At 36.2% G+C, this 23,232-nt stretch overlaps 1 protein-coding gene across 2 annotated transcripts in view; it reads left to right on the forward strand.

Moving 5' to 3' along the window:
• The window catches only part of LOC128548534 (uncharacterized), a 94,620-nt gene that overhangs the window by 16,921 nt on the left and 54,467 nt on the right, over positions 1-23,232 (forward strand). For both annotated transcript variants that reach the window (XM_053523658.1, XM_053523657.1), the window contains exon 2: positions 22,479-22,948. In XM_053523658.1, coding sequence (XP_053379633.1) covers positions 22,559-22,948 — 390 coding nt within the window. In that variant the 5' untranslated portion in view covers positions 22,479-22,558. The remainder of the gene's footprint in view (positions 1-22,478; positions 22,949-23,232) is intronic.

Consider the following 23,232-nt stretch of genomic DNA (forward strand, 5'->3'; position numbering starts at 1 on the left):
TTGTCATTGTAAAAAGAGATTGTCATGACAGCGATTTGCAAAGAATACTTAACAGAAGTTACCCTTTGAAATACTTGATTATGCACTGAATAATCAAAGCAAACAAAGGCGTTTGAATGATGAAATTTGGAAGAATACGTTAGGTCAATACTCGAGCAACTAGCTTGTCAATATAATCTTGCAGTAAAATATAATTTGTTCCACGGTTTATATCATTAACACATTACGCAAGCATTGGATTGGAACAGTTCTATTTACTAAGAGGTCGATACTGTAATAAATTTACGTTACTTCGAAAGTGTAATGTTTTGCAATTTTTGGTGTTGCCATCCACCAGATAGCTTTGTATGACATTGTTAATCCAAACCTGAATAATAATTTCATACTTTATTGCTCATTTCCAGCGCCCAGTATGTGACCCATCTGGACTCATTCAAGCAAGATTGTAGACCTGTGCTTTTTAATATTTCAAAAGATACCCGGAGATATATATTTTTTTTAAAAATAATGAGACGGAATTTTTTTTTCAAGATATGCCCATTGGTTGAATTCGAGTTACCGGCTTAAGCCATTTTAATATAAGTATTTATTTTTAGCCGTTTTGGGCTTCAGGTCTCTATTCCAAGTAGTTGGATTGTATAACAAACTTCAGGATAATCTTAGTTAAGAGCAACAAAAATGTATTCCTGTGGAAAATACACTTTCGTCTTTGAAGTTAAGATTATCAAAGTGTTTCTTTTTTTAAATTCAAAACATCCATCTATATCTAAATATGTCTGTATTCTAGCAGTTGTTCAAAATTATCACTTGAAGAATTTTATCTGGAAATAGTTAATTAACAATGGTTAGGTGCAAAACTTACCAATTTTTCAAAAGAAAATTTACTTGGGACCTTAGAATTGATTAAAAAAATAAAAGAATATATTTTCGATGATTGTGTCACAAAATTGAATCGTAACTCATTCAGTACAATTGGTTAATAATATTTAGTCTCTTATTAATCTTTGGTGAAGAAATTCCGTTTCTGTACATTTGTTTTCGTTGCAGTAAGGTCTGCAAAAGACCCATTTCCAAATGTATCATGCGGATGCAAGCGTGTTTCGGACGTTTTTACGTGTTTACACAATATTTGTTTACACCAGATTTTCTGTCAAAAGCCGATGCCACACAAAGACATTTCTATATCAAAATATTACATGTAAGACATTTGGTCATTTTTGTTCAGATGTATATTTGGTAATTGGTATTTTGGTATTTTAAGTGTACTTTTCTATAGGTCTTCTCTTTCTTGATATAAATCTATTAATTGTTTGGTGACCTCTTTTTTGAGAATGCCCTTTTGTGCTTTTATAAGTATAATTATATCCCAAGCAAAAATTCATTACTTCAATGTCGCCTTCAATCAGAGCTGTTTTATTTCGACTTTTTCAGATCGTCTGTCACCACGACATTTATGTTGTGTTAGTGTACTGTAATAGTTAAAGTTTTAAGCTTGGGCGGTTCCAATACTCCCAGATTAATTGCTTTGTGTACTGTTTAATCACCCATTTGATATAGTGCTTTCTTTTAAATTTTATCTTTTGGCAGTGTCGGTTCCAATACTCCCAGATTAATTGCTTTGTGTACTGTTTAATCACCCATTTGATATAGTGCTTTCTTTTAAATTTTATCTTTTGGCAGTGTCTGTGATATACAGGCTCCACAACCTCGAATTCCCTCTCTTAATTCCAGTTTGTTTAGTTGTGCTCATTGTTCTCTCGTTTAGGGTCAAGCCATTATTTTAACTGCGGACCATACGCCGCTTTTCATGGAATTGGACTCTCTGTATCAATGAAGTTTCCGTGTGCACCGCCGTACGAATACTTCTTTGGATGATTCTAAATTATAAATGGTACTTACAACATGCATCCTCAAGAGCTAGAGAGCGTAGACATTAGCTTGCATTTCAAATACCGTCAATGAACAGGCTCCTGCAACATGTTCGTTTATGTCGTGTTGGGCGACCTGCGGTTTTCAACTTTTCCTATTTGATTTACATTTACATTAACAGCTTAGAACATCATCTCTGTTCAAATCGTATCCTGACCTGAACTGACCTAAAGATAGTTCTGCACATACGGATTAAACTTTTTCTACATTGTAGAAAATTCGGCAAATAAAAACAGATCATGTGCTCGATTTTTTGCTAGCTTGATTTGAAAATATTGACCACGCACAAGTTTTCATAATGGGTGTCTATTTTGAACATTTCATTTAGAATGACTTATTGCTCTAAAAATAAGTATTAAATTACTTGGTCTGATTAAATGTGTTCTTACACGTAAGGATATAGGCATAAACATCTTTTTCGGTTTCCATTATTAAAACACGAAATTGTAAACACTATAGAAATATTTACCTTCTGGTTACTTGCATTCGAGTATGTTCACTTTTGTGATCTTGATTTTAAATGGTTATGATATGAAAGTGGCAAATACCTTCAATCAACCGAATTTGTTTGGTTGCATTCTATGCTTCCAAAAGATCTTCTTACATATCTTATTGTTTAAATATTTTTTATCAATTCATATACAGTCATCAGCGCAAGTTGAACTTTAGTTGGACACTAAGCTTCCCTCTTTGATTGTGTCTGACGGAAGAGGGGGGGGGGGGGGACTCTATGATAAGCAGTTTTTAAATCCTACTAGGACTGAAATGTTTTGATATCTGTCTTCTGGCCTGTTTCGTCGGGCCCTTAAGGGTGTTTCTCTTGTTGCTCTGTCTTCTGAAAAGGCATTGAGTACATGCATTTTTGGTTCTAAAGGTTTGCTTTTTATATTTTTATACACGAGCATTTTTGTGTTTTACATGCCATGCCTTTTTGTTTCCATTACGTGTGTTAGAGATTCACCTGGAGGGGATTACTTTTATTTACACTGTCCCGTGTCTTTGGAACATGATGGGGGTAAGAGTGAGGTTGGGTGCGCACCATAAACCGGTTTAAGCTCCCCAGTGGTGTTTTTGCCACTGACCGTTCCAAGGCGGTGCCCCACTGCGTTCCTTTGTTTGTTCGTTTTGTCCTCTTGTGTAGGCTTTGTGTGTGTGCACGTGTATGTGTGTGTGTTTGTGGTGTGCACGTCTGCGTGCTGTAGGTTTCGTTTTGGGGAGGCTGCGATTTTGGTACGTGGCATTCCCTGTTAGATATTTGTCTTTGTTTTTAGAATACACAGAATCACAGGTATTATGACTACAGTTTAAATTATCATAAATATCGCTACCTGATTGCCTGTAAAGTGGATAAGGTCTTATAAGTGGCCGCTTTGTCTTCAGTGTCTTCCACCGAAGCATCTTGGACTCTATTGTGCAGGTGCAGAGGTTTACTCAGGTTTCGTTTGGTCTGTGTGAACCCTGTCTTACATTGACGTGCATTTGGGCCCGTTTTCCTAACATGTCTAACCTAGCATTATTATTAGTGTTCGTAAAACCTTTCACCAGCTTGCATTTTCGTCGACTGATCACATCCATTACATTTATGATGTGTGCACTAAACTGTCATTTTAAGCAAAATTTATACTTTTTGTCAAATTGGGCTTCAATATAATCATAGCTGTGTGTAGTTACTGAGTTATTGAACCATATATCAGCTGATTCAGCTTATTATTGTAAGTTTAGCCAAACACAGCCATACTTTATGCTGTTTATCCGACAATAATTTACAAACATAAGATAAATTACCAAAGATGTTTTAAATGTGTATTTTGTAAGCCTATAATGTATTTAGATAATTCGCCATGTTATTAGATTGTATTCTCGTCAGGTCTAATTTATACAAAGCAGAAATCACCAGATGGTCAGTACTATAATCAACATGATTGATTGCGAAATTAGCACTAACTAATGTAACGCCGATTTGCTGTCATTTCCAAGCAGGTGAATAGTCTTTTTAATATCTAAACACCGCGGTCTATGTGCAGCTGTATATTTACATATGGTTACTAAACAGTATAAGTCAATATTGTGCCTGTTGGGAACTTGACTGGAAAAGAGACGGATTTAGTTTTAGACGGCAGCCGCGTCTGATGCGTTTTCCTGTTTAATCAATCTTGTCCGGAGTTGCTGATGGGAATGTATTGCTTACTTTCGTTTTCACATACAGAAACAAAGTTTATACATGAAGTATTTAGCACGTTGGAAAACATTTTTTTCTAACATTAAAGCGGCTGTACCTGGAACTGAAATTGGATCCAAACCACGTCATCGTCAAAGTCTTACTATTGACTAGGGACCTGTTTGTCCCTTTTCAATGACATACTTAAGGAAAGAAAATGGACATGCTTTTCTAAACTTTAGAGGGTTCTTTCTTTATACAGTTAGACTAAAAGCATTGGATGATTGTTTTTTTTTGTCGAGTTTGGAACTTTGATTGAGATATGTCACCCGCCGTAATAACATTTTGTAAAGCCTACAAGATAATATCTAACATTATTAGCAGTAGACCATATCTATTGTTCCTAAAAGTGTCTAGTTTAGTTGACTACAAATCTTTATAGAAGAGTAATCAGGTATGTCTTTATTGGTCATGTTTTGTTGCACGAAACCACGTGATACACAGGGTGAATACTGGGTTGTGCGCTCAGTTGCGCAAATATTATGTTTAGCGCTGTAACAGATATACAGAAAAATGGATAACAAATATGCGACTTTAGGCTTACAGAAATGTTTTATAGAACTAATGTGATAAACAAAGTGCCAAACTTTTAATCTGGATTTAGTGTTATGTTTAAAGTTAAACGCAGCATGAACCTGATTTAACAAACAATACAGTGCTCACATACAATTTGGAATGATCAACGTTGATAAAGTCTTTCATGATTAATGGTGAATTTCAGTATATTGATAACCGTAAGTATAACGTTAAGAAAGAATGACTGTGTAAGTTCTTTATGCGCTTTACTTCTGTTTTAATGGTTCTAAAGTTACACCGACACAATAATAAATCACATGGTGACTATTCAATTTTGGCTTCGGAAAACCCAGTTTAAGGTTCCCCTTCGTGCAATATTTCAGGCACGAGCATTCTGTGGTTGTCGCTGCTCTTTTTGCATGGCATTAACTATTAAATATAATATAAGTTCGTTTTCTACAGACTTGTCCATACATAATATATGTAAGACGTCAGAGATTTTTTGCGCGCTCGATTTGATTTACAATGCAATCGATACATGAAAACCTTGATATCGTCTACTCAACTATTACCGTATAACAATAATTATTCAGATCTATTTCAATAAAGCTATTTCTTAAAGAATATTGATATTTTCTTCGTGTGCGCTGTTGCAATGTTAAGGTATCAAATTAGGTCACATACCATTGTCATATTTCTATCTGTTATTCAGGAAAAGGAGAATGATCTGTATCTGAACATGTGGCAGTTAAATTAAATCTGGGTTTTGCAAAGACTGATATACTAAATGTTTGTTAAGTTTAGATCTAGTAGATAATCTTTTTATTCATTCTAAACAAAGTTTACAAACTGCCGTTATAAAAAGTAGAAAACATAAATATTTATCTTCATCAAAGCGATAATTTAATCATCGTCCAAGTGCCCCTCCAAATCTCAGTATCTGCACGGGTGGGCACATGTGTAATGTAACTAACGGTCTTCTGCAAGCTTCAAATAACTGTGGATTTGAATATCCTTAGGGTATGATATATTTTATAATGCAATTAGTTTAAATCTTTTCTTTGATGTTAAATGCAAAGAACTGTTAAGTGCTGCAAAAAGTAATCTGGGAGATGATGTACTCCTTTTTAATTATCTAAGAATTCCAAATCTTAGGGCTACTTAACACCGTCTAGTTTTTGACATTTCTTTCTGGTTATAATCTATTTATCATTTGAGAAACATTTTCCACGAATGCTTTAAAGCTTAGTTGTTACTCATACTATTCCCTGACTTTAAACACTTTTTTATTATTTTTGTTTCGTGTACGAAAAACAGAAACAGTAAAAAGGAACACTGTATATTTCTATAGCAGGACAGTATGCAAATAGCCATTTAAGGCATATGGAACACATTTATCACTACTACAACAATATCATATTATACTTGTAGCCCATTTGGTATGTACAAAGTAGAACAAGAAACGAGGAGAAAGACTGTGTGTAATATGCTGCAAGACAGATGTTCGAAATAAAATGTTTTAAAATGACATTTTCTTAAATTGAATTCCAAAGTTGCATCTGCCTGTGACACACTGAGGTTCAGTGTCATGTTCCTTTAGGGATAAGTTGTTTATTGGAACCGTCGGACACTTTTCTGAAGCTTGCAAACTCAGTGTTTGAATTTATCCGTTAACACTCATGTACCTCTTGTGTTGTTTTGTTAACGAATAATGCTATATCAAGTTTCACATACGTATTGATCCAAAGCACACAGGATAGAGATTGTAGGATTAAAACTAGATTATGCTCTACTTTGTTTCATTCAGGCGAACACGAATTATTTATAACCTCAAATAAACAACTAGCAACAGTATATATTTAGCCCTGAGGTCGCCCGGGAGCCGTCGTTTTTATTTATTAACCCAATCCGAACAATCTCAACTTTCAAACAAAGCATTTATCATATACATACTATAAAAAGCCTGAATGAAATCATTTTGATCTTAGATACAACCAATCTTGAATGAACCTAATTTCTTTTCATCATTAAATTAATTTTTACTCGCTTCTCTTTAACTGTAATTATTGTCAGAACAAAAAGATTTTTGGAAACCAAAGTCGGACTGTAGAAAGCGGGACACGAAATTGTAATCCGTCCTTGAAGGGGGACGTGCGACATCAGAAAAATGTCATATCCTTTAAGAGGATTCCTTACTCCAATGCTTTGGAACTTCGGCGTGTAAGTTCGCCTGTCCAACGATTCCCTAATTTTAAATCCAAATTGCGTTAAAAAGGTCTAGACGTTCCCAGAATTGAAAGGCAAACAGTAAAAACGATCACATTAAAACACTCTGTGAAATGTAAGTACTTCTAAGGAATTTTCCGGAAATACAATACAGAGCAGCCAGAGTAGCCAGAGTTCAACCAGAGCAGCCGGAGAAGCCGGAGTAGCCAGCGCTCAGCCAGAGTAGCTAGAACTCTGGTTATACTGACTGGCCAGAGAAGCCAGAATTTAGGTTTTTAACGCGTTCTGGCTACTCTGGTCAGACAGAGTAACCAGGATTTTATTTCCTCTAGTTACTCTGGCTGGCCAGCTGAGTAGCCAGATTTTCAAGGATTTTAACATGTTCTGGCTACTCTGGTCAGCCAGAGTATCCACAGTAATCAGGATTTCATTTACCCTGGCTACTTTGGCTAGCCAGAACAGAATTTCCAAGATGCCCATTGGTTCTAGCTACCCTGGCTAACCAGAATAGTCAGAGAAAATGTAGTAAAACCTGTTGCGAAATGACCATTTTTTGTACCCTCAGGGGTGAATTTTTCGTGTTTTATGCATCAAGTGATTCAAGAAACGCACTTCGAAGAATTGTCTTATTTTTCAGACAGCAGCCAGAGTATCCAGAGTTTCTAGGATTTTAACATGTGCTGGCTACTCTCGTCAGCCAGAGTAACCAGAGTAATCAGGATTTCATTTGCTCTTGCTATTCTGGCTAGCCAGAATAGCCAGAATTTTCGAGAAGCCCATTGGTTCTAGTTGCCCTGGCTAGTCAGAATAGCCAGAGAAAATATACAGTAAAACCTGTTGCGAAATGACATTTTTGGAACTCTCAGGGTAGATTTATTTTTGTGTTTTATGTATCAAGTGATTCATCAAACACACTTCAAAGAATTGTCTTTTTTTTCAGACAGCAACCAGAGTAGCTTGAGTTTCAAGGATTGTAACATGTTCTGGCTACTCTAGTCAGCCAGAGTAGCCAGAGAAACCAGGATTTCATTTGCTCAGGCTATTCTGGCTAGCTAGAACAGCCAGAATTTCTGAGATGCCTATTGGTTCTAGCTACCCTGGCTAGCCAGAATAGCCAGAGAAAATACAGATAAACCTGTTGCCAGAGTAGCCAGTATAGTCAGAACTCTGGTTACTCTGGCTGAAGTTCCATAATGTTCACATAGTCTGGCTACTCTGGCTGGCCAGAGTAACCAGGAATAACTGAAATGCGCACAGGTTCTTGTTACTTTGGCTGGCCAGAACAGCCAGAGAAAATACAGTAAAACATGTAAACTAGAACCTTTTTTAAACGTATGACCCTTTTCATAATAATCATGTTATAATAATTAGGTTGCACTAACTGTTGTATAAAAGTATTGTGTAAATAAAAAGTAAGACCTGCTGTGTGTCGTGTGTGTGATATATGAAGGTTCACATATATTAAAGCGGACAGGTCTATATCTTTCTGGTAGATGGATATTCTTTAAAACAAGCAAAGAAAAAAGAAAAACAAGTAAGACGGCATCATTTTCGGACACATTTAAGACTAACAGGTATCGGAAAATGACTTTTTTTAAAAAAGTAACAGGGTATGTGGAAGTTGACGAAATGTTGACATGTGAACACATACGCTTAAAGCGGCATAATTACGGTTTTTGATCTAAACCCTTGGAAAAAGGTAGGTACCTGTGACATGCCAATCCAAACGAAAATGCCATTGAGAAGATTGATTGTGATCACCTTTGTAATCAACTTATGCCATCAGACAGACAATCAACATCCCATGTTGTATTAACTCGGTACTTGTGTAATTGTATGAAACAATATTAACTGTGTTTGGACTCTACAATTTTAGGACTACTGTCTGAAATGTAAGACAATTCTTTGAAGTCCGTTTGATGAATCACTTAATACATAAAACACAAAAAATCACCAATGAGAGTACAAAAAGGGTCATTTCACAAAATGTTAAAATTCTAGAAACTCTGGCTACTCTGGCTGAAGTCCGTTTTATGAATCACTTGATACACACCTCTTCTCACACTTTTCCAATATGGCTTCCGCTCCAAACATAGCTGTGAGACTCAACTATTATCCCTTACAAAAGATATTTTGACAATCTCCAACCATGAAAACAAACAGATCCCATTGTAATGGATTTCTTGAAAGCTTTCGACAAGGTCGATCATCAACCCCTTCTCTATAAACTCATGAAACTTGGTGTCAACAAAACATCTCTATCCTGGATTCAAATTTTCCTTAGTAATCGTTCTCAATCTGTAGTAGCTGAAGGCTAAAACTCTTTATCAGTTCAATCAGGGGGGTTCACCAGAGTTATCAGAGTTCTGGCTACTCTGGCTGCTCTGGCTAAGTTCACGTAAGTGAAAATATAACACATGTACATAGGAATAAGACATATAGACGAAATGGATAATGCTTATAATCTGAAATGAACGCAACTGAATGAATCATATGTAATCTTCGAAACTATAAACTAGTTTAAAGCACTAAAATGAAAAGGAATAGAATTTATGTAAATTAAGGAAAACGAAAATTTAATCTTATTATATTTTCGGAAAAGCAATGCGCGACGCTCGAATTATTGTCATATCTTAATCCGTGCAAATTACCCGCCAAAATTGTTTACACAGTACACGCCATTCAAAACGAAAGTCACTGAGCTATGCAATAAACCTTTAAAGGTGTTTACCCACCGATAATAAAAAAATATATAACCTGTCGTTAATCGCAAATTTAGTCAAACACAAAATAACTTATTACTTGACTGAATGATTGTTTTAAGTACATGGTAGTAAATTTGTACGTAATGTAGACTTGTTGTCTTGTTTACCCCTGCGATGGGTCGATACGGCACATTGTATCATAGCTCGGTGTTTTTTCTTAACATATTTGGTGCAAGAAAATCGTATACACTGAGTGCAGGGTGTGGTAACTAAACGTGTGCAGGTATTAAATACCCGCACGCTAGTTACCGCACTGTTGGGCAGGAAAGTATTCCAGCGTGTATGGGCGTGTTTCTAACAGCAGACAGCGAAGTGTATTTTATCACAGACACTTGGGGCTCGGACCACCACACACCCCATTCTCCTCCGCCCCTGGTTAAGTTTAGCCAATATATTTTAGCATTTTACCATGTATTAAGCATATGTGATGATCAAAAAACGCATTTTGTAACATTTCAGCGTGTTTTTAAAAAATGTATTTTAACCATCAATGCTCTCAATATTACAAGATATGAAACATCGCACGAACAATGGGAACACTTGCTTGCGCTGGACCCTCGCTTTGTGTAGCGCATGTCATAAACCGGGAACCAAAATTGTTACTCTTACGGCTATGTTAAACCAGATAATCACTTCTTTATGTAAACAAACCTCGTGTAACACGTGCTGAAGCGATAATCCGGTATAATGCAGTCGAAACGGTATCAATTTTGGTACCCGGCAACGATATGCGCAGTTCAAAGCAGGGATCTATTCGCAAGGAAGTGTTCCATAGAATTTAGATAGATTGATTTATATTATTTATTGATTTCTCGTCGGAATACAAATGACAGTTGTCGGGACCGGTGTCATTTGACAGAATGGTAACAGATCTGACGATTGATACCAGTGATTCATTGGTAGGGGTTCGTTTAAACGTTTAAGTGGCTATTGTTTCCCTAGTGTTCGTGCGATGTTTCATATCTTGAGAGCATTGATGGTAAAAATACATTTATTTTTAAAAACACGCTGAAATGTTACAAAATGCGTTTTATGATCGTCACCTATGCTCAATACATGGTAAAATGCTAAAATATATTGGCTAAACTTAACCAGGGGCGGAGGAGAATGGGGTGTGTGGAGGTCCGAGCCCCAAGTGTCTGTGTATTTTATTGATTTTCTGCGCTCGCATTGGTTTATTTTACCTGAGCTTTACACATTTGTATAAGCAAGGATTTCAAGTACTCGCCTAACTGCTGTATATAGCAATGTGGAATGCCTACTGAACTACCATATATGGATGGCTGTGATACAAAAAAAGAAAGAACATTAAAACTCTCGGGTAAACGATTAATACTCGGGGGCTACGCCCCCTCATACAAATCGTTTACCTTCGAGTTTCAATGCTCTTTCTGTTACTTGTGAATGTATGAAGACGGGGATAAAAAATATGTCAATCATAAGCGAGCGTTGCACTCTTTCTTAACTAGTTCATATTGCACAGAGTGTAGTTTAAAAAAGATCCCAGATCAGTATTTAATTTTCTTATTGAAAAGGAAAACAATATTTTATGAGTCACATTCCATTTATGAAATGTAAGCATTTAAATCTTCACTTTATATTTGGAGAGGTCCCTGTAATAAGGTACCTATCTCCATTGAGTAGAAGTGTTGGGAAAATGCATTTTTGTAAAATATCGGTTAAATATGATATTTCCCAAAACAATTGCAGCTGTAGATTGTATACTGTTTAAACAGTCATATTACAAAGTTTCGTGTATTTTACACTATTTATATCATTTTTTCTAACAAAAACTCTTGTTTTTGTTGATTATGTTAATGCAACAAGGGTTCTAAGTACATGGAGTTATGCAACAAAGGTTCTAAGTCCATGGAGTTAGGATTGTTGTTGCATTTAAACTATGATTTGCGAATCATTTTTGTCTAAATATATCAATGAAATATATTACTTTCACATGCCTGATGACTTTTAAAGTTATTGATATAATCTATTTACATAAGGCTTGTGTTCTTTTCATTAACCCAAACAGCCATCAAAGCCCTGAACTCCTTGATGTTAACTCATTGTGGAGTTAGACCCAATGTTGCATACGTGAAATACCATTTTACCACTCTTAACGAGAGGACGAGTCCATTTATGATGTGATAAAATAATTCATTATGCTTGCACAGTACTCGACAAGTAACTATTAGTATTTGTTTCATTTTAACTATTCTGTGAGTATACTGTAACATAGCTCAGTCGGGTAAAACGCAGGTAAGTGTGGGATATAAGCAAATCGTTTTATGAATTTGAGTCCTCGTGAGGATTTGTTTTAGATTTATTTTCGTTTTCATTTTTGTTCCCATATTTTTGTTTCTTTCAATTATGGTTTGTATTTGCATATATATATCTTTATATAACATAATATTATGTTCATTTGTAGATAACCTCGTATCTATAGATCTAGTCATCCTTTATATATATATGTGTATATATAAACCGCCATTTTGTTTTTTGAGGAGTCAATTTTTGAAATCAGTCGAGCATAGGTTACATAGGGTATTTTCTATAGATTCATTATAGGGTTCATCGCGTCAGTATAAAATGATACTAGATCTAACGGTCTTTATAGTTTCCATTTGTAATTTACTCAAGTACGTAGATTACCTTGTTACTAGAATGAATTCAAATTAGTTGAACCGCAGCAATTTTTTGTTTTTCGTGTAATATGATGTTTTAACTGCAACAATCACAATTTCGTTTATCTCTGTCCCTTCAAGTTCAATTTATATCCAGGTTTGAAGAACATGAACATCCACATGTTTTTTATATTGAAAGAAGAAGGAAATTACGGATATTTAACACTTTTCAGTGTATTTTAGTTTCAGTGATATCCGTAGAAGTCTGCATAATTTTACTAGTATGCGCGTTGGTTTTCTAATAAAAGCTGAAAATTTATATGTCGCTGGGTTCGTGTTTCCATGGTAACGCATTTTCTCTCATTTTTACACAACTATGTATAAAAACGGGGTTTTCGACGGCTTCAGTGCCATTCTGTTAATGACCAACATGGGATATTTGGATAATATTATTAACAAAATACCAAGCACTTTACCTGGTACCCTATTTTTCTTAAAGTTTAAAGTAACCATAGCAACATAGCTGTTTAAAATAGCTTATATCTTGCTTTTTGTCGTAATTTCTTATAAAAAGATTGAATAAAATTATTTTTCTTGTTAATGTAGCTTTAAAACATATTATTTCTAACGTAAGTTATATTTTCGTGTTATCTGCATATATTCAAACCAATTTCACAGCTTAAAATACTTACAACAGTACCCTTCGTCTGGCATTTTTCATGGAAAAATCGTTCGGCATGCTGCTATTATTCTCATGGATATTGTTGAAATGAAAATAAAAAGCCGAAGCTGTGTTCCTTAAATAGACCTGTGTCAACGTTTTTGAATTTTATATTTAGATATAATTATAGGTCACAGGCTTCGTTTCCATGGTAACATCAATTCAATTCAAGAAACCATAATTTTCTACTTTGAACTTGAACGATTTTAGAGCTTAGTTTTAGTATAAAAGTAAAAATTATCAACGGAAATTGAAAAATATGTATTTCGAATCAAACTGCCAGTTTTTTATTTGAAAATAGCCGTAACAAGTAGCCTTTCGCCCAACTATATTCAAAATAACATTGGTTACCATCATCCATTTTCTTACATTCCGCATAACATTTCAATATAACTACTTAAAAGAAGCAAAATATTGATTATTATTCAGAGTAAAAGACTCATAAAAAATATTTCAGCAAATAATGGCTGTTTGAAAATAGTTCAAATAAAGAAAATACACAGAATTACGTACTTTCAAAATAAAAGCTATAGATTTTGCGCTGTAACTGATACGTAACGTCATGACGTCAGTGACCTCATTTTAAGGCAAGATTGATTTGAAGCGTTTCAATGGCAATTTATTCATTATTCCTGCATTATTAAACCATAAAGCAGCAGATCGGAGACAGGTTCATGGTATGTTTTCAGAAGAATGGATATACAAACACATTTAGTTTGTCGTACATTTAGTGTCAACATACCTCTTACAGCGAATATCATACTTTGCACAATTTACGAGAAGCCGTGACAATGACGTCATTCACCGCGTTCTCGCACTGGCATTAGGATTTTTTTGTTTGTTTGCACTCCACGCAGAAACTTGACAGCCTTTACACTTTCTTACTGTTTTAAAAGTGTTTTTCAGTGGCATGTACAGTTTTCATTACGAAAAAGAAGTAAAAGAATCATGTTGGCGCGGTTTACGAATTTCTGTGACTGATTCGTGGTGCTCAGTTGTTCATGCAGACAACCAGTCTGCGCTGTGTACATAAACCGGAACCGGAAAACATCGAAAAAATTGCCACAGTATATGCAAACAACAAAGACGAAGAATACATTATTCCTTATAAGTCACAGAAGGTGTGGTCTTCATTTATGTTCCATTTTGACTCATCTTAAGAATAGGTAATCATATAATTATATATATATATATATATATATATATATTATATAGAAGCATGGGGAAATTATTTATGCGTATCCTCCACCACCACCATCAGCAGCAGCAACATATCAGTTCACACTTATTCTGTGAAACAAAGATAAAATTTGTATCGCATCTTGAAAAGACTACCGAAGACTTTAACTAAAGCATAGGTCAATAGTTACAAATAAATGTAGGTTGTCGTGATTGTTAATCTAGATTTATTGACATGTGAGTTATATTTTGTTTTCCTATGCAAACATTTCAGCGGACTCTAAAACAGTACACTTCATTTCATTACAGAAAAACAACAGTTACAAAAGCGATATTTTATGAACAAAACCTATAAAACTAGATTATCTCTTGAATGTTGTTGAGGGGTTGATGGACGTCACTAGGCCCAATCCTAAAAGAACATTGTTAACACTCGAGAGTGCATACGTTCAACCTGATATACATGCACCCTGCTCAGAGCGTTTGTCTTTATTAGATCCAGATTGAATACTAAATATCTGGGGTAAAACATTAGTAACTATATTAAACATGAGAAACAAACATTGCTTTGTAAATGCCAAAGTCTTTGTTGTCATTTTTTCTGGTTCAATGCGAACAGGCAGTGCATCCAGCATCTATGATTAATAGAGTGTTCTGCTTAAGCCAATGCTGGGGGATATATGCCGATACATTTCCTCTCATGAACAGACTCAAACTCAGACATTTTATATATCTTAATATTTTGCCCTATTTGACGATTGGGTACATTGTTTTGCTCATAGTCCGTTTGTCGGTCTTTTATTTTTTTGTTATTGGTCTGATCAGATTGTTTCTATCTGTAACTAGATAATTGTTGGTTTCAAACCTTTGTTAAACGTCATAGAATGTTTGCATGTAGTCACTGAATCGTTGTCCCTGAAGCAGGAATATTACCTTAAATGTAAAAATATCAATAGAGTTTCAATCCAGTATCTGCATTAGGTTTGGAGATAGTAACTTGCATGCACAACTTTAAGAAGTTTTAAGTCCAAAGGGGACATAATGTGGCCTAAATACATGTCAGAGTTATGGTACCTGACCCAGTGAAGTTGGTAATTGACTAATAAAAAGCAAAAATAAGTATCAAAGCTATATGCCTTTAAATGATAGCCATATGTACTTACATGTAAAACTTTAACGAAGGTGTGACGCCGACGCCCACGCCAGGGTGAGTAGCATTGCTGGACTATTCTCGAATAATCGAGCTGATAATATCCGCTCAAAAATCTAAAAAGCACTACTGTCCATAAACCGGTTAAATCAAATTGAGCCTGAAACAGTTTAGTCAAACGACAAGTTCACAGCATTTAGAATTACATACCCACTTGCATTCAGCAGGCCATAAATAAGCGGGGCCATATGTGTTTTACAAACAGCTCGTGTTAAAGGTTTATATAAGAATCACAAGTCAATTGTTTTAGAGATTGATCCTTTGCTGGTCCTTAACAAGTTATTCAAATAACGTCGAATACATTTTCATCATATGACAGCGTATCGCATGGAATACTAAGATCTTTAAATATACACACATATACTTTAACGACATTTTCTTATACGGTCGATTCGTTGGATGCTTGTGAAAATATTTGAAATAATTTGCATAACATTAACTATAGCAAGACAACAAGTCCTGTGCAAGACTCATAGTCCTATGCCATCGTAACAATTTGAGTTGATTCTAGTCAGATAATATGTTGGCATGTTTGGATATTCAGAACACTTCGCACAAATATTTTACTATAATAAGTAAACATATAATGTAAATCCTAAGACTTCAGCTGTTAGTTCAAGGTCACAGTTTGTCTCACTAAAAGTTGAAGAGTTTTGGACGGTTCTTTCTGCAAGCCTGAATATTCTAATAAATTTATATCAACATTTAACCATAATGAACACAAACTAAAGTCCAACAAATAATGACACATTTTAAAAACCTAATCCACCAAACAACCCACCGTATAACAAAGAATATGTAAATGTATACACCTATACAAAAGCTGTAAACTTATTATACATAAATAATTGGTTTATGAAAATATACAAACGCACACAAACATACGCGAAGAAGGAACTAAACAGGACACCTCCTTTTTTTACAACATATATTAATATTGACCGGTCGACCAACGGTAACAATCGTTTTGTGTTAGAATTCCGCTCATTGTATATAATAAGTCGTTGATAAGAGGCATGAGGGGTATTGCACATGTCATTATCCCTCGTTAACATACCCGATCAAACCGAACCTGCCACTTTTGTGCTTTGTTGCCTTAAAAACGTCTGAAAAAGCGCGTAACAGGTTTTATTTAAAAGGGAAAGGCAGACAAGCTAAGTGACACCAGAATGCATGAAGCAGAGGCTTAAACTGCATGAGCTACAGACAGCTCTTAGGCAGTTGAAGACAAAGAAGTCTCCTGGACCAGATGGAGTCACAAATGAAATGCTAACCTATCTAGGCACTGCAGCAATTTGGAAACTCCTGGAAATTTACAACTACAGCTGGACACAAGGGCTGCTTCCACAGGTATGGAAAGAGGCAGTCATGACCCCAATCCACAAGTAAGGGAAGAATCAAAAGAAGGCTGTAAGCTATTGCCCAATCAGCCTAACCAGCTGTGCTGGAAAGACCATGGAGAGGATTGTAAATGCACGCCTGAAATGGTACATGGAGACTAACAGCATTATTATAGCAGATTTATGTAGCGCCCTTTTCATGATAAACACGTTCAAAGGCGCTTTACAGCAACTGCAGCCACACAGGACGCGAAATCATCCTCTACTAGTACAAACACAGAGCGATCTGACCAGAGGGACAGAGTGAGATAAAGCCCCCAGAACAGACAGAGAGAACTTTTCAGATACAGACGTGTCCGGCTAACATAGCCTAGCTCTTTTCGAATAGACAGTCTGGTTCTTTAACGTGCCCGGTGTATTGCACCGATACACACGAAGCCGTCTTTCCTAGGAAGAACCAGTACAGGCTTCTAGTTAGGTGGGAGACACTCAAGCGCATCTCAGAAATTTCCAGTGCCTGGACCGGGATTCAAACTCCGGATCTCTGGATTGACAGTAAAGCGTGTTACCACTAGACCACCGGCCCACTAACAACCTATTCGCAACGCAACAAGCTGGCTTCAGACAATTCCGCTCTCCTGAGGACCAGACCTCTTATCTATTGCAAGAGATAGAGGACACCTTCCAAGAGCAGAAAGTCGTGTTTACAGCATGGATTGATCTGCATAGAGCGTTTGACAAAGTCTGGACTGACGGACTCCTCGTCAGACTGATGAGGAGTGGAGTAGGAGATCACATGCTTAGGTGGATTAAGTCATACCTCTACAACAGGAGAGAAAGAGTCAGTTCAGAACATGCTAGCAGTAGGAAGTTCTTGTTGCCTCATGGTGTCCCACAAGGCGGAGTCTTATCCCCAACACTATTCCTGCTTTTCATCAATGATCTGGTGTCTGAACTACCAAATGGAGTTAAGGATGCACTCTACGCTGACGATCTGGTGTAAGGAAGAACATGCCTCTACAGCCACATACAGGATGCAAGAAGCAATCAACAAGCTTTCAGCTTGGGCTGAAGATTGGTGTGTATCGATCAATACAGAAAAATCGTCCACCACACTATTCTCCCTGTCGTCAAAGCAGAGGGCGGGTAAAATCAAGACGGGGAAATACTTCGCTGATTGAATCAGACGAGGCAAACTACCTTGGAGTGACCTTTGACAAACGGCTAACCTGGAAGCCCCACATTTGTCAAGCAGAAGGGAAGGCCCGTAGGAAGCTTGCCATGATGCGTAAACTTGCTGGAACAACGTAGTAAGCAAATAAGCAAATACTCAAGACAGTATATCAGGGAACAGTGAGACCCCATTTAGAGTATAGCTCAACTATCTGGTCCACTACTGCCAAAACTAACCAACAGGCTCTAGGCAAGGTTCAGAAGCAAGCATTGCGGATCATGACAGGTGCTACAAAGTCTATACCAATCTCCGTCATGGAGAAGCTAACAGGCACACAGCCGTTACAAGACAGGAAACATGTAAAGGCCATGCTTCAAGCAGAAAAGTTCAGGTCTTTTCAAGACCATCCCATGAAAGCCAAGCTAGATGGCTACACCAAAAATTTGCTCAAACGTAGCAGCGTCGTTCATGAGGCAAAGAAACTCAACCGATAGTTCAAAACTGAGCTGAACATACCAACGACTCCCCTAGAAAAGGAAGACATTATAAACCTACTAGCGAATGATCTGTCCTCAGTGACTGAGACTTGCTGTTCCTCGTCTTGACCGCGGGAAGCAAGAGGATGAAGGCATTCGGAAGAGCCTCACACTTGCTATGATCAATGAAGACTATCCTCCGGAACCATGGACTCATGTCTATACAGACGGATCAGTCAGTGCGCCGTCAAAGATGGAGGAGCAGGAGTTTCCGTTCAATACCCATCTGGCAAGAGAGAAACACTACATGCAGCCACTTGCGAACGAGAAGAAAAAGAAGAAGAAATTTTATTTACTTTCAGTCTACAATAGGGTATGCAGAGGTGTGAACACCTCCCCTTTTCGGAAAAGTTTGCAAACTTTATTCCATTGGCATTTTCAGTGCCATTTATGTTCATTTTCTCCCTTTACACCTAAGATATATTTACTTTAAGAGTTGTCACAATGCAACATTTCTGCGTCCAAAACAGTTATTACTTTTCATAGACCATCAATATTTATAATCGCCGTAGAACTGCATACAATAATATCGTAAACTGCGGGAAATGCAATGGGTTTGGGCGCGGCCTGCGCATCCCCACTACCACTCCCCCCCCCCCCCCCCGCACCTCCCCCATTCTCCCTAGCCCACTCCATTAAATCTTGCGAGAAAACACTTTTGATAGGCTAAAATTGAGATATGGCTCATTTTATACAAACTTTTATTCTCAATAGTACATTGAAATAAAATTATTGAAGAGGGCGGAGCAGACAATAGTCAGACCAAAACAACACACATATTTTTATAGGATTATTTTTAATTTTCAACCGGAAAGTTTCGCTTACGTTCTCCGACAGTTGTGAGATAATTATGACGCAAACATTATTCACTAGTTTAGCAAATGTCACTACACGTAGGTCAGACGCATCTAAAAATATTTGAAATTCGTTGACACACCGAGTTCAAGCCCTAATCCTACCAGTTCTCAGATACACATCAAAACCCCAGAGCCACACTTGCAGGAAGGGGAACCTCCCCCAGCACCGACCTTACTCGCACATTAACGACTCGTATTGGCGCCTGCTTCCAGAACAACCTGGTCACGCTTACCATCCCAAGATCTTGAGCAATAACCACATATAGTTCATGTAAATATATATTTATGTATATTAACAATACTATGTATAAGGTTTAAAATAGTACACACTGTATATATGTATAGCTTAACACAGTATAAATGTATTAAACCACTAAAAAAGTTTTTATCAATCTACTGCTACTGCATGGCATTTTATTATGAATGCATGTCTGCATACAGAATTAATAATATAATTAGTTAAATTAAAAACGTTTCACGAGAATTTTCTTCATTCGAAGTAAAAATCTAAAATTGACATATTTTAGAGAAAAATAGCCATTTGATATATTTAAGCTTTGTTGACTGATACAGCACTTGTTGTGAAAATTGTACACGTTATCATCGGTGATAACAATTCACAAAATGCTTCATACCGAATATGTGTATAAAATGGAAGTTGGGATTTATATAATACTTCTAAAATGTTTTTTTTTTGTATTCAGGTACATTTTGTAGATGATACATATTTTAGCTTACCTGTCACGTAGTGACAGGGTGAGCTTTTGTGATCGCCCTTCGTCCGTCCGTCCTTCCGCCCGTCCGTCCACAATTAACTTGTGAACACGATAGTGACCACAATATGTTTTTGACTTTAATCAAACTTGCACTCATCTTGTATGGGCATTATATATCGGTTCCTTTCGAAAACTAGCCAGATCCAACCATGGGTTGCAGAGTTATGGACCCTTAAAGGGCCAAAATTTGCTATTTTTGGTTTGTGAACATGATAGAGACAACATTTTGCAATCAACTTTCATCAAACTTGCACACAACTTGTATTACCATAATATCTCGGTTCCTGTCGAAAACTGGCCAAATCCCATCATGAGTTCTAGAGTTATGGCCTCATAAAGGGCCAAAATTTGCCATTTTTTGCTTGTGAACATGATAGAGAACACATTTTGCAATCAACTTCAATAACACTTGCACACAAGTTTTATTGGCATAATGTCTTGATTCCTTTCGGAAACTGGCCAGCTCCCATCATGGGTTCAAGAGTTATGGCCCCTTAAAGGCCAAAATTTGCTATTTTTGGCTTGTGAACACGATAGATACAACATTTTATAATCAACTTTAATCAAACTTGCATACAACTTATACTGGCATAATATCTCGGTTCCTTTCGAAAACTGGCCAGATCCCATCATGGGTTTCAGAGTGATGGCCTCTTAAAGGGCAAAAATTTGCTATTTTGTGCTTGTGAACACGATAGAGACAACATTTTGCAATCAAGTTTAATCAAACTTGCACACAACTTGTATTAGCATAATATCTCGGTTCCTTTTGAAAACTGGCCAGATCCCATCATGGGCCTCTTAAATGTCCAAAATTTGCATTTTTGGCTTTTGCAGCCATATAGAGACTTCATTTATGGTTTGATACAAACTTGCAAAAGATCTTCAACAACAATAAATCTTGGATTCCATGATGAATCTGTCAGATCCAGTCATAGGTTCTGGAATTTTTTTTATCTGATTACCTCCCCAGATTTTAATCAAAACGGATTTATATCAGTAAGTACTTATAGGACTCATTCCATTCGAATTTCATTATAGTCATTAGTTGGACTCAGATAATCAGGATAGATAACTATGGACTGATTTTATGTCAAATTACCTCCATTTATTTCAAATTAAAATGGGTATATCTCCGTAACTAATGAATACTGATCTGAAATTTCATTTATGCCATCAGATGGACTTGGACAATCAGTGAAAGTACATATTGACTGAATTTATGACAAATTACCTCCCTTTATTTTTTATGTAAATGAATATACCTAGCAGCTTCTAATGAGATTGGTTCGAAACGTTATTTTTGTCTTTCATGGTAAGAAATTTCTACTTTTAATTACTTTTCTAATATTGTTGTAAAGGCTTGTACTCTGTATCTTTTACATGCATATACCAATGCATGATTACCTCCCCTGATTTTGATAAAAATGGATTTATCTCATTTAGTATTTATAGGACTCATTTGAAACTTCATTATTGTCATTAGTTGGACTGAGACAATCAGGGTAATTAACTATGGACTGATTTTATGTCAAATTACCTCCCTTTGTTTCAATATAAAATGGGTCTATCTCAGTAACCATTGAAGATACTGATTTGAAATGTCATTTATTTGCCATCAGATGGACTCGGACAATCAAATTAGATAATCAGGGTAGATAACTTTTGACTGAATTTATGACAAATGACCTCCCTTTATTATATGTAAATGAATATACCTCAGCAGCATCTAATGAGATTGGTTTTAATTGTTATTTAAGTCTTCCAGGGTAAGGAATAGTCATGCTAGTACAAAAATGCAGCATTTGAGCCTAGGACCTTCAAACTTGGTATGGAGATTGACCCTGACTAGTACGTGACCCATAGGTCAAAAGGGACTGTTACAAGAAAATATTTATCCTGATGATATTTAATGTGTATGCCTATGTGATCTATGTCAAAACTTTATCTTAGCATTAAGAGCAATGGTACTCAGGTGAGCGATATAGGGCCATCATGGCCCTCTTGTTTTTATTTCCAACTGCAATCCGATGTTTCAACATGTGCGAGGTGAACTATTGTTATCGCACATCTTCCGTCTGTGTGTATATTATTGCTATTCAAACTTTAAAGATATTCTTGTCAGAATTCGTCCAATCGATTAATTGTTTTATTTTGCATAGGAGCAGAAAAAGTTTTATTTCAAACTGCATACAAGGAGAAGAATTCCAAGAAATATATTAGGAATATAGTAATAATAATTTGCTATTTGGTAGTTTTATGTAGCTTAAATGAAATACCTCGTGTTTAGTTTTATGAAGCTTAAATGAAATAGCCCGTCTTGTATTAGTTATTGTATCTTCTTATTGCCATTCTTGATAACTTATGTCAAAATATATAGTTTTAAATCAACCGAGTATTTGATTTGTAGATCGAAACAGACAACTGACGACAAAACATGCACAAAAAGAGGCATCGTTGTTCACTGAACGAAAACAGCTGTAAATACAAATGAGCATGACTACTTCAACATCATCAGCGAATCAGGTCTACCTCTTCCGCCTGGAAGCTCTTATAAAAGATGGGGGAACCGCTGTCGTTAGGAATATAATTGATCAGAAGCTCGAGAATGTTCCATTACATAAAGTTCTAGCTAATGAAAGAAGTAAAATATTCACATTACGTGGAAATCGCGCGATACGTCGTGCAGATTATGAATTGTTGTATCCAGCGACAGGTATTCCAAAGATAGAAAGCATTGATCTTAGCCTTGCTTTATGCCTACTTCAACATTTGAAGTGTTTTCAATTTAACAGAGATTACATAAGGTCGACTCTTCCAAACTCTACAGACTTTTCTCCTGATGCAGATCTTTGCCGATTGCAAATATATCGCAGTCAAGTGAGTATGCAGTTTTTATGATTTTTGCTTATGGTTTTTACTGAAGAATCTGACATAATTAATTTAACTCAAACGAAGGGCCATATCAATGGAGCCTAATTCCAGATTTAAACAGATATCATTAAAATGATGTGAAACATGTATTTAATAAATGTGATCTATACATGTATTGTGACACCCCTACCCCCAAGTAGGGGCATTTACTGTAACTCTGGGATGGGCCCTAGATAATGTTGGAATAACTTGACCCAACCCATTTGTATGTAGATGTATTTAATAAATGT

Source organism: Mercenaria mercenaria, chromosome 14 (genome assembly GCF_021730395.1).
Source record: "Mercenaria mercenaria strain notata chromosome 14, MADL_Memer_1, whole genome shotgun sequence".
Lineage (NCBI taxonomy): Eukaryota > Metazoa > Mollusca > Bivalvia > Venerida > Veneridae > Mercenaria > Mercenaria mercenaria.